Source organism: Bidens hawaiensis, unplaced genomic scaffold (assembly GCF_021521415.1).
Source record: "Bidens hawaiensis isolate Kalapana, Puna unplaced genomic scaffold, B.hawaiensis_p1.1 tig00010126_1, whole genome shotgun sequence".
Lineage (NCBI taxonomy): Eukaryota > Viridiplantae > Streptophyta > Magnoliopsida > Asterales > Asteraceae > Bidens > Bidens hawaiensis.
Genome location: NW_027491765.1, coordinates 18769 through 35149, shown reverse-complemented (window position 1 = coordinate 35149; position 16381 = coordinate 18769). Strand labels below are relative to the sequence as shown.

Sequence of the window (16381 nt, the reverse complement as noted above, 5' to 3'; positions counted from 1 at the left end):
ACAATTATATGCAACCATCAAGTTAAACTAAATAAATATGACGTTGAGATCAACACCAACCAAATCTTTACATACTATTAGAGCAATACAATTTGTCCACATGTCATTCAACTAGCCTCTCCACATCAATTGTCCACATGTAATTCAATCCACATCAATGTCACATCATTGCCAAGTAATCTATCTGCTTTCCTATCTTGTATATAATTAAATCAAAAATGATGTTAATGATGGGAATCGAACCCTGACACAATCATGAGATGAAAACTTAACAAATGCAACAATGGCCTACCAACCAAGGACCACTGATGTTCAATTAGTTGAAATACAAATCCTATATATTGAAAGAACCATTGTAAATGGAAGGTTTTTGTAATTACGACATAAGTAAATTGTCCATATAAGAATCCTTGGCTAAAATAGAATATAGCAATCAATACATGATCAATAATAATTTGAAATGTTAATCGACATTAGTTATTATATATATATATATATATATATATATATATATATATATATATATATATATATTAATTATGACGTCATCCAGGTTAATGTCCGGTCCAACCTCTCGGGTTGGTCCGACCTGTGACTTGATAAGGCGTCCGGGTCGATGTCAGGTCCGGGTCTGAAAACATTGATTTAAACCTTAAGATTTTTCACTCTTATCATTTTAATCTCTCTCTCTCTTACTCTCTCTCCCCCTCTCTGCTTACTAACTTCACCATCTACCATCTTCTATATTCCCGTAATGTAGATCGGGATTAATCGTTTTCTGGTAAGGTTATATATTATACTCTAATTTCCAACAATGTTATATGATTTTCCGGCAATGTTATATCTTTTTTCCGGTAAGGTTTTCCGATATGGCTTTATATTTATTTTAATTGCTATATGATTTTGTAATAATCTCTTTAGGTTGTATATCAAAATCCAAGATTAAATTGATATTTTGAAGTTATTACAGTTTTCGGGTAAAGTTTCCGGCAAAATTTTTGTTTTCCGTTTTTGTTTGTATTTGTATTAATTATTATATGATTTTCTTATAATATCTTTAATTCTATATCAAAATCGAAGATACAATGGAGATTTTCCCTATTTCGTTTTTCCGGTAACGCGATTCAAATATTCCGGTTATCAATTAGAACATTTGTTTACATAATTCAAATCTTCCATAACTGGTAATTTATTTATTATGTGATATTAATATTAATATTAAATTTTCTCATTACAGGTTATGTCTCCAACCTGATATAGTTAATTTCATGGATTGAGGATTTGTTGATATGATTCTTATGTATATTTTTGTTATTATTCATGTATTTTTCACAATTCATGTAATTTATTTGATTTTTATATAATCAATCTTGGATTATTGTTGGTCAAAGTCCATTTATTATATTAATCATTTTGATTCATTTGAGATTTAATATCATTGCAAATTAAATCACCAATGTCAACGTAATTTAAAACATTATTATGCTTTTCAATATTATCGTACTTTACATTTTAAAATAATACACATTTAATATGATATTTTAGAAACTGATTTTAACCATTCAAATTCAGATTCTCACCATTTATATAAGTTTACAAATATATGTTATATAGTTTGACTTTCACAAGTTTTTAAAAAACCGAATTTTAATGAATAATTGACCATTTTATAATTTTCAATATTCATGCCTTAAATAAAAAAAATATATTTTTAATAACTATTTCTAAATATTTCAAGTTATTATGATTTTAATGTCACTTTTAATTAAATTCATTCATATATTTATTCCTAGATGTGAAAAATAAAATATATATATCTAACCGAATATCAAATTTTGATTCTCAAAATAATATGAATTCATAACTTGTAGAGTTTCATTTTAATAATAATAATTTCTAAGGATTTAACTAAGGGGGTGTTTGGGATTCCTTATTTTACCTCCTTATAACTTTTCATTAAGTTAATAAGTTACAACATTGTAACTTATGGAACTTTTCCTCTCACAACATAAGCAATGCCAAACACTTTATTACTTTTCAAAAAATTTATAAGTTATAAGTTGGTGGAAATAAGCAATCCCAAACACCACCTAAATCAACACATTAACTTATTGTAACTTTTAACTTTTAATATCTAAACAATGTAAATGGTTAACGTTTGGTCTGAAAGTTTGAAGAAGTTTTGTGTTGCTTGAATTTGTTGTTTAAATTTATTATGTTTGTTTACATGTTTTTCCACCTGTGTGTAACACGGGCTATACCCTAGTACAAACTAAATAAATACGTCTAATACAAAATTAAGCAGAGAATTGGCGGCCGATGGCGGAGGATGAGCGGTGGCCGATGGCGAAGGTGAATATGAGTTGCGAATGAGGTGAATATAAGCGTTTATGGTCAGGATAGAAAATGGAACGTATACTGATTATTGAGTGTGTGTACTATGAAGTCTCATCTCTCGGTTACTCAGTATATGGAATTATGAATATGGACTATGGAGTGAGAAAGGAAATTGGGCTGAATTAAAGGAAAGCTCATGTGTTAAAATTATTGGGTTCGATAATTATATGCATGTATGTATATATATAATAAATTAAAATAAAATAGTTCGAGCCAATCGAGCGAGACAATCGAGCGAGCTCGAGTCGAGCCGGGGCTAGCTCAGGCTCGACTTGTTTAGAAATCGAGTCGAGCTAGGCTCAGCTCGTTTACAATCGAGCCGATTTCGAGCGAGCTTTCTCCGAGCTTTTTTCGAGCGAGCTTCGAGCCGTAAGCTTTTTGAACAGCCCTACTGATGTACCTCACATAGAGGTGTTCAAAAAAACCGGTTACGGAACCGGTTTGGGCGGTTAACCGGAAAACCGGTTTTTTAAAAACCGGTTTGACCGGTTTACGTATCGGTTATACTTTTTGGAGCCAAAACCGGTTTTATAACCGGTTATAAAAAAAACCGGTTTTTTTTAATAACCGGTTATTAAAAAACCGGTTAACCGGTTTTTAAAATAACCGGTTTATAGCCGTTATAAAAAAACCGGTTAACCGGTTTTTTAATAACCGGTTAACCGGTTAAACCGGTTTTCGAACGTTACCAAACGGCTTTATAGCCGTTTTTTTTTTTTGCCCGTTTTTTTAGCCGTTTTTTTGGTTTTTTTTACCCCCACAAACATCTATATATAGTTTAGGTTGGGTATTGGTTAGATCACACTTGATTATACAACTCCAAAAGCTCTAAACGTTTATTTCATACGCGATTATAACTCCAAACGCTCTTCTTTCGTAGTCGTTTATTTCATACTCGAGTATACCACTCTTAATTCGTAGTCGATTATCATGGCCTCCCAAAGTGCTGCTTCATCGGTCAACATGGGTGCCTCGAACACGGGAGAAACCGTCGTTCGGGTCATCCCCACGAAACGAAACCAAGATATTTGGCAACATTTCGACCTATGCGAAATGTCTAACGGAACCCAAAAAGCTAGATGCAAACATTGTTTGAAGTTTTATAACAAAGAAGCAAACTCCAGTTTAAGAGCTCATGTAGAAAGGCCCTCTTGCAAGGTCTTGAAGGACGAATCCGGAAGTAGTTCGCAGCCGGAGATGACGAATCAAGGAACGGTGTTTACGTACGACCTTGAAGCGGTACGTCAACAGTTTGGCAACTTTGTGATTCAACAATCACTTCCTTTCAACCACTTCGACAACCCTCAATTCACGGAGATGATGCAAAAGTATGTTCAACCACGCTACCAACACGTAAGTCGTTCGACCCTTAGAAGAGATATGATTAAAGCATGGAAAAACGCTAAATCCGAACTAATTTCATACTTTTCAAACTTACAAACTGGTGTGAACTTAACAACGGATGTGTGGTCGGTACCTAATGGGTTCGCCCGACTCATACATTTGTGTGACGGCTCATTGGGTTGACCCCCGGTCGTGGCAAATGATGAAACGAACCGTTGCGTTTCAATTGTTTGATTACCCGCACACGGGTAGAAATATTTTTAAACTCTTGGATAAAGTCATTCGACAATACAAGATTGAAGATAAAATCTTTTCAATATCGTTTGATAACGCGTCCAACAATACGGCCGCGGTTGGCCATTTAAAATTAAAGTATAAACCTATTTGTGATGGAGCGTTTTTTCATAGCCGATGCATTGCACATATTATCAACTTGGCCGTGCAAGATGGGTTAAACGTGATCGAAACGCAAAGAAACAATTTTAAAAGAATGTTACGAGATGTTTTTAGCAACAATAAAACATTTTCAAGATACAAAAAATTTTGTGATGAAGCTAATTGTCAATGGTTGGGGCCCAATTGGGATTGTCCAACAAGATGGAACTCGACTTGTGATATGTTTGAGAAAGCCATCCAACAAAAAGAATCACTAGTTGCGTTTCATCAAATAATGTCAAGTAGGGGTAAATGTGCACCGTACGATCCTAGAAACTGGTTATTGATTGAGATCGTTACGGAGGTTCTTCAAATTTTTAAATCTTGCACAACTAGTTTATCCGGGGTTTACTATCCAACAAGCCCCATTGCTTTACCAAAAATTGCTGTCATGTGCACAAAGTTGACTGAAATTCATTGTAGGGGTGCACCTTATTTTGATATGGGTGCAAAAATGAAAGAAAAATTTATAAAATATTTTCAACAACTACCCGCTGTTTTGACCTGTGCGGCTGCGTTAAACCCTTGCATCAATGTTGGTGGTGTTGAAGCTTTAATAGAAAAAATTTGTGATGAGCTAGGGTTAAACGACGATCAAAACCCCTATTATAGCCAAACTTTAAAGAATGATTTCAACACCACATTGGCAAACATGTATGATGTTTACCTTACAAAACACGGGTCGTCTTCCCAAATTCATGACTCGTTAAGAGCTGTTGCCCAATCCCAATCCCAAACCGACCTTGAAATGGGGATGTACTACATGATTTGGGAAGACGCCGGTAAACGTCAAAGGGTAAACACCCCAAGCAGTGAACTTGGAAGGTATGGTGGTACCAACTTTGTGAAACACATGACTCCGGATGAATTTAGAAGTCTTGATTTGCTGGCTTGGTGGAGAGGTAAGGAGGATGAGTTTCCGATCCTCGCCGCCATGGCCAAAGATTTACTAACGGTCCAAGCTTCCACGGTAGCTTCGGAGTCTGCTTTTTCTGTTTCTGGCAGGGTTATATCGATTAGGAGGACTCGACTCACTACAGCAGCTGTAGAGATGTCGATTTGCTACAAGGATTACTTGGACTCTTTAGACAGGGCACAACATCAACGCTCACTCGAGGGGGAAATGGACTATGAGGCGGCCTTGTATGAAGACGAGGTCAATCAAGGACACATTCAACCAATGACCGATGAAGAAGCCGCGTACGACGATTACCTAAGGAATAGCTCGGGATCGGGTAGCGAAGAAAATGAGTAACAAACATCAACTTGTTAATGTAATCGTGTCTAAGCATTCTTTAATGTTTGTATTTTTGAGTTACGAATATGCGATAACGATTTAATGTTTGTATTTTTAATGTAAAAGCTATAAATGAAAGTTATGTGTTTTTAATCTTCCAAGCAAAGAATGCTAACAACGAAACCCTAAACCCTAAACCCTAAAGAAAAAAAAAAAAAAAAAAAAAAAAAAAAAAAAAAAAAAAAAAAACCGGTTAACCGGTTAGACCGGTTATTAAAAACCGGTTATAAAAAACCGGTTTAATAACCGGTTCTAACCGGTTTTTAAACCGGTCCAAACCGGTTTGGCCGGTTTGAGTTTTCAGCAATAAAAACCGGTTAATAACCGGTCCGGTTATTAACCGAACCGGTTTTTTTCTGGATAAAAAAAACCGGTCCGGTTAATAACCGAACCGGTTTTTTCAAAAAAACCGATTTGTGCACCTCTAACCTCACATGCACACTCTTTTTCAACAAAACCATCAAACACCCTCTGGTCCAACAACCATGTTTGTTTTTTTTACAAGATCGTGCTTAATATTTGAATATTAGACTCGAAACAACATAAGCTTGAGCTCGACATAAGCTCTAGTTTTACTCGGCCGGATTACACCCTATTTATATAATTGATGAATAAAAATAGAAAATTGATAAGTGAAAATTCTTACCTTAATACAATGTTGTAAAGGTTTATATAGAGGTGGCAATAGGAGTCGGTTGGGTTGGATTTGGGTGATGGGTCGGGATGGATAAGGGGTCAGGATGGATTTTTAAAATAGAGGGTTATGATGGATATGGGTCAAGATGGGTAAAACTAACCCATCTTGACCCAAGTGACGGTTGACATACAAAGGATTTAAAAGCCCCCTCAAAAAATATTCAAAAAAACTATTAAAAAATAATAAATCAAAATATAAATAAAAAACGCAAAATGCAAAATAACTAAAATGTTTCGCTCATCATCCTCGTTCATAAAAAAAAACGTTTTGTACCGATTCAAGTTCGAGTTTTTCGGGGTTTTTTCGGTTCGTTTTGTTTTTTCATTTCGGTAGGTTTCAATGATTTCGGTTTCGATTTATCGGTTTTTTTTGTTTCAGTGTTGTTTTGTTTTAGTCAGTTTTTTCGGTTTCATTTCGTTTTTTTGTTCCGTTTCAATTCATTTGTTTTATTTTGGTCGGCTACGTTTCAGTTTTTTTGTTTCGTTTTGGTAAGCTTTTTGATCGCATTTAGTTTTTTTTGTTTCGTTTTGGTTAGTTTTTCGGTTTTATATCGGTTTTTTTGTATCGTTTTGGTCGTTTTTCTATTTCGGTTCAGTTATTTTGTTTCGTTTGATCGGTTCGGTGTTTTTGATTCGTTTTGGTCCGGTTTTTAAATTGCATTTAGTTTTTTTATGTTTCCTTTTGGTCAGTTTTTCAGTTTCAGTTCGTTTTTTTTGTTTCGTTTCGGTCGTTTTTCTATTTCGGTTCAGTTTCGTTTAGGTTTTTGGTTTTGCTTGGTCGGTTCAGTGTTTTTGTTTTGTTTTGGTCAGGTTTCAGTTGCATTTCGCTTTTTTTTGTTTTTGTTTTGATTTGGTCGTTTTTTTATGTTGGTTCAGTTTCGTTTTGTTTTTTTTTTTATTTTGTTTCGGTCGATTCGGTGTTTTTGTTTTATATTGATTTCAGCTTTTCAGTTGCATTTCGTTTTTTTTGTTTCGTTTCGTTTTGGTCAGCTTTTCGGTTTCATATCGGTTTTTTGTTTCGTTTTGGTCGTTTTTTCTATTTGAATGCAGTTTCATTTCGGTTTTTTTGTTTCATTTTGGTCGGTTTGGTGTTTTTGTTTTGTTCTGGTCCGCTTTTCAGTTGCATTTCGCTTTTTTGTTTCGTTTTGGTTAACTTTTCGTTTTCATATTGGTTTTTTTGTTTCGTTTTGGTCGTTTTTCTTTTTCTATTCAATTTTGTTTTGGTTTGATTGATTCGGTGTTTTGTTTAGTTTTGGTTAGCTTTTCGGTTGCATTTCGTTTTTTTTGTTTCGTTTTGGTCAGTTTTTCGGTTTCATTCCCATTTTTTTGTTTCGCTTTGGTCGTTTTTCTATTTCGGTTTAGTTTCGTTTTTGTTTCGTTTTAGTCGGTTCGAAGTTATTGTTTCGTTTTGATCGTTTTTTGGGTTTCGGATGAGTTTTGTTTCGCACATGATAGTTTGGGTATTTTGAATTAGATAAATTTTGGATAACTTGGATATTTTGTTTTGACCCATTTTAACCTATAAATGAAACTCACTTGTATATTTCCAACCCATCTTGACCCACTTGAAGAAATTTTATAATCCATCATAACCCATTTTACTTTTAAAGTTTATCCATCTTGACCCAAAACAATCCATTTGGATTGAGTTTGCCACCCCTAGGTTTATACAACAAACATAATGAATCTAAATTAAATCTATCAATTAATAATCTATGTTTATTTAAACATGGCGCATGCATCCTTTTATGCTATAATGTATAAACTTTCAAATCATAGTCGACTACATTCATATGAATATGAAAAGGAATGATTATCCGACATTTTAATATATATAAACACACAAGTCATTAAAACTGTAATACAAGTGATAACTTTTACATGTAAAACAATAATTCTTTAAGATTTTACATGTAAAATAACACATTGCGTTATAAATTTAATGTAAATTTAATACTTATATATATATATAGGGGAGAGATATTTTGAGAACTTGATGAGTTGTAAGAACTTTAAGAACTCAATTTTGGACCACACATTTAATTAAATGAGTTTGAATATGTGGCTGAGATTAAATTTGATTAAAAAATGAATCAGGAGAGAGAATAAGTATTTTTGATAATTACACAAGTTTAAATGTTAGTTACACATGTGTAATAAGTTGATTCGGTGTGTAAAAAATTACGGTAATTTTTTGTACATTACTTACACTTACGTATTATACATGTGTAAAAAAAATTCAAAAAAAAAAAATTTGTTAAGTTGAGTTCTTTCGAGTTCTTAAAGCTTAAAGCGGTTCTCAAAAGAAATCAATCATATATATATATATATATATATATATATATATATATATATATTTAAAACCAACATACGGTTATCTCACGGAATTTAGTGTTCATGAAAATTAACAAGTTATGTTTTTACGCGTCTACAAGACAATGCAAGTTTTAATGTGGCGGTTATAATATAATTTGTTTTTTTTACTTTTTTTTATTTTTTTGTTTTATAATTTTGTTTTAATTATTTTTTTGATTATTTTTTAAAGAGTTTTTTACCCTTACAAAAATGATGTGATGTAGGTGATTGATGGTGAACCATAAAAATGTGAGGGAAATGATTAAAGGTTGGGAAGGACGTTTTCCAGTTCTTCACTTTTTTTGAATTCCTCAATGAACTCACCCCTATATATAAATATATATTGACAAAGTGTGTCATACTCATACTATGCATAAGATGTACATTTTTATTGCGTGGAGTATATATGCACTTGAATTCTGCCAAATACAGTATTAGTTTTATTAGGCTATGTGTAGCGGAGATGCTATAAATTGGGGCAATTTGTGACATTTGGTGTCCAATCAGCGAACACTGAATTTTTAATTTAGGGGTGTAGTGGTGTTGTAGCTTAATATATATACATATGTACCACACACAACACAATATAATAATAATATTGTTCAAACTAAACCCGGTGACAAATAGACCCCCCCCCCCAATTGTCACCCCTTTTATCGCCGAGGAGGGGGGTGTTCAGCTTCGCCACTGCGTGCATGGATTACTTCAAGTTAGTATGATCATACACCCCCTTTGCGCTTAAGACATTTGTTGTTATGAGTGGAAAAGGGTCTCGTTATGCGAGTACATTGGTGCACAATCCCAACTGGAAAGAACCTTACTTGCGCTTATCTGAGTACGTTGGTGCACAATTCCAACTGAAAATGACTTTGCTTGCTAACTTACACTTGTTCATGGAATTGTATGATTTTTATGTACTTATATCAAACTTGTGTGAACTCACCAACTATTCATGTAGTTGACATTATTTTATATATATGTTACAGGTACAATTATTAGATGATGAAATGGAGAAGACACTAGGACTTAAGTTATATTAATAAATGGACAAGTTGTAAATTGTTTTTGTATTATCCTTGTATTTCTTGTTGCAAACTCGTGTACTTGATGTTTAAATTAATTAATGATAATATTGTCACGTGTTTTGAACAATCTTTACGTCACACTCAGGCGTTTCCGCTTTAGCCGGGGTGTTACACATTGTAAATGTAAAGTAAATAACTAAGGCTCCATTCTAGTAGGTAACAACCATATTAAAAGGAGGTTATAAATGAGGCTCATTTCTTGGTAACAACCAAATTACAATGAGGATGCAACTGAGGCCATATTCTATTTGACACAAAGCCACAATAGTTAGGGGACATATGATTATACCTACTGAATCTTGTAACAACTCGGGTCTTCGTTCATTATATTTTAAATCCATTACCCGGCTCGTTTTGTAAATCGGGTATTTCAATCAATAAAATAATAAATTATATATATATATATATTTCTTTTATTTACTTATTTTATTAATATATTAATATTTTAAACTTTGTAAAATATACAAAATCAACCCTAACACTAAGTTTTAACTCTTTATGTTTCCACACTTAAACTACAAGGGTCTATTTGCAAATATTATCAAATTATTACCATCATCATCTTTGCCCATGTCCTAATCCACTACCCGTATTTGAATCCATGACCCGAATGATATCTTGCACCTTAATTAACAAGCTATAATCAAAATTGATTTTACCAAATCGTTCCTATGCTTAAAACGACACCACCGACATCGCAAATTTGGAAAACAAGATCATTGTGATTCGTATTGTTATATTAACGAAACACACGTGTACAATTTAGCGACATACTATATAAAAACGATAAAAACTCAATTAAACTAGCATACTAATCGACCCTTATTTCATCATCGTTGAAGGTAAATTCTTATATGGATTTGCTCGTCATCTTGTCTAGAACACCCTATGGTTAACCAGTCAAACGATTAACGTTTTGGTCGATTGATCTTGCTAGGGTTTAGGCAAAAACTGGGTGTTGTGACAGTATGCTTATAAGTAATTGTTTTCGTGTTTTAAACAACTAACACCCTAGCCCAGATGGCTATGGTGTGTATGTTCTAATGAAAACATTGATTTGAACTCTTTTATATGGTTATTGTAAAATACAATAGTTTTGTGAGAAGCATAAAAACAAACTAGTCAGTTGTCTGCGCGATGCAGCGGTGTATGCTCAAACGCAACCGGTGTTAGTACGTTTGTAACCTCGCAACGGTATGTGCATAACCCGAAGGTGATATGCATTTAACGTGGCTTCGGACGTGTAACCAGTGCCAGTAAGCACGCCACATAATGCCTATACGCGAGCAACCCGGTATGTATAAACAATATCATATACGTAACTTATGTTTGAACGCGCGTAACTGGTGGCGACAAGCAAGAAGCAAATATGAAATGTACATTAATTTCAAAACCCAGTCCGTTTTGACGGGCATGTTCCGACTTGAAAATGTTTTAACCCGAAGCCCGTTTTGACATGAACCCTTTCAATCCAAACTCATCCTGACATGAACTAAATTAACCCTTTTTGTATTAACCTGTTCCAACCCTAACCCGTTCCAACACCAGTAGCCGAACATGCCCGACCCGTTGTCGGTAATAACTGATCACGTAACATGTTAGTTTTTAAAAAATTAATAAACTATAGCAATACTATACTCAAATTAAAGAAAACAAAATGCTCGTTTTTATGGTGTAATTTTTTTAAAAAAATATTAACATGTGAAAAAGTTACGACCGTTAAAAAACCGTGTGGTAGGTGGTTTATAATTAGGGGGGAATGTGTAACTATTTAATATATTAACAAAACTTGATTGAAGTTGAAGGACCATTATTGTATATTATTTTGGAATAAGCAAAGACTATTTTACCTCTAAAATTTTAAAATTATATGCATTGCTACTTGTGCTATATGCAACAAGAGTGGTACCTCTTAAAATTTAAGAGGTCCCTCACTCCTTTATTATATATAGTATAGATATAGGTCCTTAGATATAGTGGTTGAGATTAACAATTTCTAAAAACTGTATAGTGTTATATTAACAAGGTATAGTAGTGTATTGTGTGGGTTAATATATTTTACTATGCATGGATTGTTTTTTTTACTATATAGATTAATTCATATATGTATTATGTAGGGGATATTTTGAATTTTGTATTAAGTAGTTCATATACTATACTATACTATATAGTGATTATTTCTTTGTGTAAGGAATGTTAGTTCCTTTCATTTTCACATACATGTATATTAGGTCATGTGAGATGTATACATAATAGATCTTTTTAGCTGGGTGGTACTATTTTAGTTATAACAAAGTAAATCAACTCTATTAAAAATAAATTCAAAGGAGTCTTTAATCAATATCATCATGACTTCATCCTCGTCATCAAACATTTAGTAGTGACACAACTTATTCACATATGTAATTTACCATTACGTTCAAGGAATAATTTTCTGCTCAATTAAGACATATATCTAATATCATACGTAAAAGAATCATTCCACGTATAGGTCTTTCACAGAAGTATCACTTTATACATATAGGTCTTTCGTAGAAATATCACTCTCAGTGTATAGATCTTTCGTTGAAATATCACTCTTTACCGAGTTCTGTGAAGATCTTGGTTTACTTTTCAACTGACTTGAATGACTCGTACTTGACAAGCCATCTTTAAATAATGGTCTTTCTGAATTCTTGTTCACAAAAAAGGCAGGCGCTGAAGGGACTGGAAGCGTTATAGATAAGCTACTAAGCATGAGGATTACTGAAGCCATTGTTGGTCTCTTGTTTAAGTCGTCTTGAACACATAACAGACCAATATGGATGCATCGAATCATATCACACATGGAATTAGAACCGTCTCTCAATTCATGATCAACTAGACTTGAAGTTGTTCCGTCTCTCCAACTTTTCCATGCCTATCAGCATCAGATTTAATATTGGAATTCAATGTAAACTAAAAACTATATCTTTAACACAAAATAAAATATAAAACTTACATCACTAAGAATATCTGCAGTCACCATTCCATTATGGAAAGTGTGGTGCTTCTTTCCCGTTACAATTTCGAGTACCAATACACCAAAACTAAAAACGTCTGATTTTATTGAAAATTGACCGTGCATTGCATACTCAGGCGCCATGTATCCACTAGTACCAAATAATACTTGTCAATAACTACACATGGTAAGACATTGCAATAGAATGACTTGCATTATTATGAAAATAAAATTCGATTTTTTAGGAACACTTACTATGTCCCAACAATTCGACTAGTGCTTGCTTGCGTTTCTTCGAGAGTGAACAATCTTGCCATACCAAAATCTGCTATTTTTGGATTCATTTGGGAATCTAGTAGAATGTTACTAGTTTTCAGGTCTCGATGAATTATCTTTAGTCGTGAATCCTCATGTAGATACAATAGTCCCCTCGCAACGCCTCCTATAATTTTGTATCTTCTTTCCCAATCAAGAAAAACATGCTTTGTTGGATCTAAACATTAAGATCAGGCATAAAACAAGAGGTGTAAGTAATTCATGTGCGAGTTGTTTAAGATTAACTCGCTAAAAGGCTTATTCGAGTCGTTCATAAATAACTCTACATTTGAGCCAATGTAATAGATGAAATCAAACTCGAGGTACATATACCAAGGTTGACTTGGCTTGCGAGCTAAAATGAGTATGTTAATATACATTAATATATTAATATTTATGTAATATATAATTAAAATAAAAAAATGTGTGGGTATTATGATTAATTAAGAGAAACAAATTGGTAATGTATCTATACATAAATCGTCTAGGAGCCGAACTTTAATTGGCAAAATTACTCACGAACTGAACTAGTGTTTTACAAATGTCTAGAGCTCGAAACAAGTCGTGCTCAAGCTCACGCAAGTTAAAAATTTACGAGCTCATGTTCTCTCAAGTTAATTTTGCTAAGCTCAAGATTAGTTAAGTTTGAGGCTGGCTCGGTTGTTTAGACCCTAGATATCATCAAAGGAATGAATTAATTCTTTATGCGAAACAAATTAAAAACATTAACTTACCGAATATAAATTTATCAAGACTTGCATTTTGTACAAACTCATACATCAAAAGTCGTTCAGACCCTTCTAGGCTAAATCCTAGTAGCCGGACCAAGTTTCGATGTTGGAGCCTCGCAAGTAACAGAACCTCATTCTTGAATTCTTCTTCGCCTTGCCCTGAATCTTTTGACAGCCTCTTCACAGCTATTTCTTGCCCGTTTTGTAATTTACCCTAAAAATTTTAGGTGCAAAGAAGTCACTAGCCGGTATCACCAATCTTTAAAAAAGTTGTTTTAAATACATGATAACTTAATTAATGTTGTAGTATCTTGATTAATACCTTATAAACCAAACCAAATCCACCTTGACCGAGCTTATTATTCTCCGAGAAGTCATCTGTTGCTGCTTTAATTATACCAAAGCTATACTGCAATGTTTCGGCTGTTCTAATTTCATTAGGATCTCCCTCCTCATAAAGTAGAAATATTGCCATAAGCCCACAAATAATAAGTTGAAAACATCCATTTGTATCAAGAAAATTAGACAAGCTTTACAAAGAATACGCACCTAAGTTTTTGGGTGGACATGCTTCCTGTTTTCTTTTTCTTCTGATTAGGACACACCCAAAGAACACCACAAACATAACAAGACTTATGGTTGCAACTACCGCGATGACTACAATGATCGTCGTGTTACTACTCTTGTCTGAAAATCTCTCGTTAGATTCTGATTAAAAAGTTTAGAGGTGGTCAGCTTAGAGATAAGCTCGGTACCGAACAGATACCAATCCTGAATTTCCTAAAAACTTGGTACCGGTATCGAAAATGTTAGGTTTGATACCGGTACGGTATATGTGTACCGTAGGAAATAATCCGATAAATATCGGTACCGGTACCGACCGGCACCAAAACCAGAATTTTCCGATCTTGATTTTCTTAAAAAAACTTGCTACCGGTACCTAATTACTCGTTTCGTTATCCGTTCGATACCAGCACCCAATGTTGGCCCGGGCGGATCATACAATCATATCAAACGAACTTATCAAACAAACGGACACGAGATAATGGGGTGACAACCTGCGACTCTTTTCATATAATCAAACGAACATAACTTCACGAACATACAAGGAGAAGAGACCTCACTTGACTCTCTCCTTGTATTTTCGTGAAGTTATTTCCGTTTGTTAAGTTCGTTTGATTATATGAAAAGAGTCACGGGTTGTCACCCAAATATCTTGTGTTCGTTTGATATGATTGTTTGATCCATCTGGGCCAACACCTACACCTAATACCATTTGTTCATTCTTAGATCGACCTATTACCAAAGATAGATAGATATCTAGAGGGATAAGCGGGCTTGCACAAATATTTTAATTAGTCAATAATTCATTTAACCTATAATTTGATTTTCTTTAATACCTTATAATATTAACTTTTTAAAAAACATCTAAAAACATTGTTTATTTTCCGATTTTTCAATATAAATTTATCTAATCTAAACCGAGTTCTTTCAAAATATATAATGCATCCAATTATCGTCACATACCTGAAGGTGAAGGTGAAGGTGAAGGTGGCGGCGGCGGCGATGGTGGTAAGAGATCCACCGTAGCATTAAGGAAGCTGCTAACTTCATATCTTAAAATGCAACTACGAAAAAAAATTCTTGCTGTTGCTCCAGCAGGAATTCTAGGAATAAAGCTAACAGCTCTATCCAAGCAATTATAACATTGTATTTCTGATAAATCCGGTGTGCACTGCATGTACCCGTAAATAGTCGTAAACCCCGGTCCATCCGTGCTGTTCGCTGCGTATTTGCGCAGAGACCCGCCACTTGAAGCTTCGGCTCTAAGTTGAGTCACTAACTCGTTGACTCTTTGGTTAAACTGGTATGAATCAAACTCGGACCCATTCCTATACACGTACCATATAACTCTAGTGTCTGGATTAGCTCCCAATATGGTCACATTAGAGTACCTTATCATGCATGTGTCATACCAACCGACTGCGGTCTTTAGATTAGGACAAGTCTGTCTTAGTCTTGTACCCCCGTCGTTTAAGCACCGCCGACAATCCGCTGGCTCGACGTCGCCTCTACATAGCCCGATCGAGTAGACCTGATCGGGGGTTTGACCAACAGACAGGTTGTAGAACCCGTATCTGATGCTAGTATCAGATGTCAAAGACTTTAAAGCATTGTCAAGATTATTCTGGTACGTACCGTTTATAGTGTAATTCGTGCTCCAGTCACATCGGAGCCGCGAATCCAGCCACCTAAAGGGTGATCAAGTTTAGGATATTCACATTGATCAAAAATAGATTTGATTTCTTGGTTACTATCAACATGGTTTTTGCAATAGAATATGGGACTTGGATTACATATATAATAAGCGTAATAAGAGCATGTTGGGGTTTAATATTAATATCTTATATAATTGACCAAAAGGTTACGGTTATTTGGTTGAGTTGAATGAGTCAAAACGTGTGGCTGCAAGTGTCAAGAAGATTACTTTGGTACGTACTGTCTTTACAAAGTCAAAAGTCCGACAACCCCTCTCACGACAAATTATTTTATCTCTTCAACATGTAAGGATTGACATCTAACTGTGAGCCTCGTGTTTTTTTGATAGTTTAAGTACCTTGTGCTTTTACAAGGTGTAGAAAGAACTACTTGAAGTGTAATTTAAAATAAACATGAAGAAAATTCTATACATTAACTATTTATTTAACAAAAGTATCATAAATTTAGTATCTACAACTCCCTAAAT

At 34.1% G+C, this 16381-nt stretch overlaps 1 protein-coding gene across 1 annotated transcript; it reads right to left on the bottom strand.

The window, feature by feature from the left end:
- Positions 1–12074: 12074 nt before the first annotated feature.
- LOC143534276 (cysteine-rich receptor-like protein kinase 15) lies at positions 12075–15959 on the bottom strand. The gene is given in 8 exon segments (XM_077028795.1): positions 12075–12508; positions 12590–12740; positions 12845–13082; positions 13639–13849; positions 13958–14094; positions 14185–14322; positions 15163–15880; positions 15882–15959. Coding segments are annotated over 8 exon segments (2058 nt in total). The 3' UTR covers positions 12075–12121.
- Positions 15960–16381: the final 422 nt, after the last annotated feature.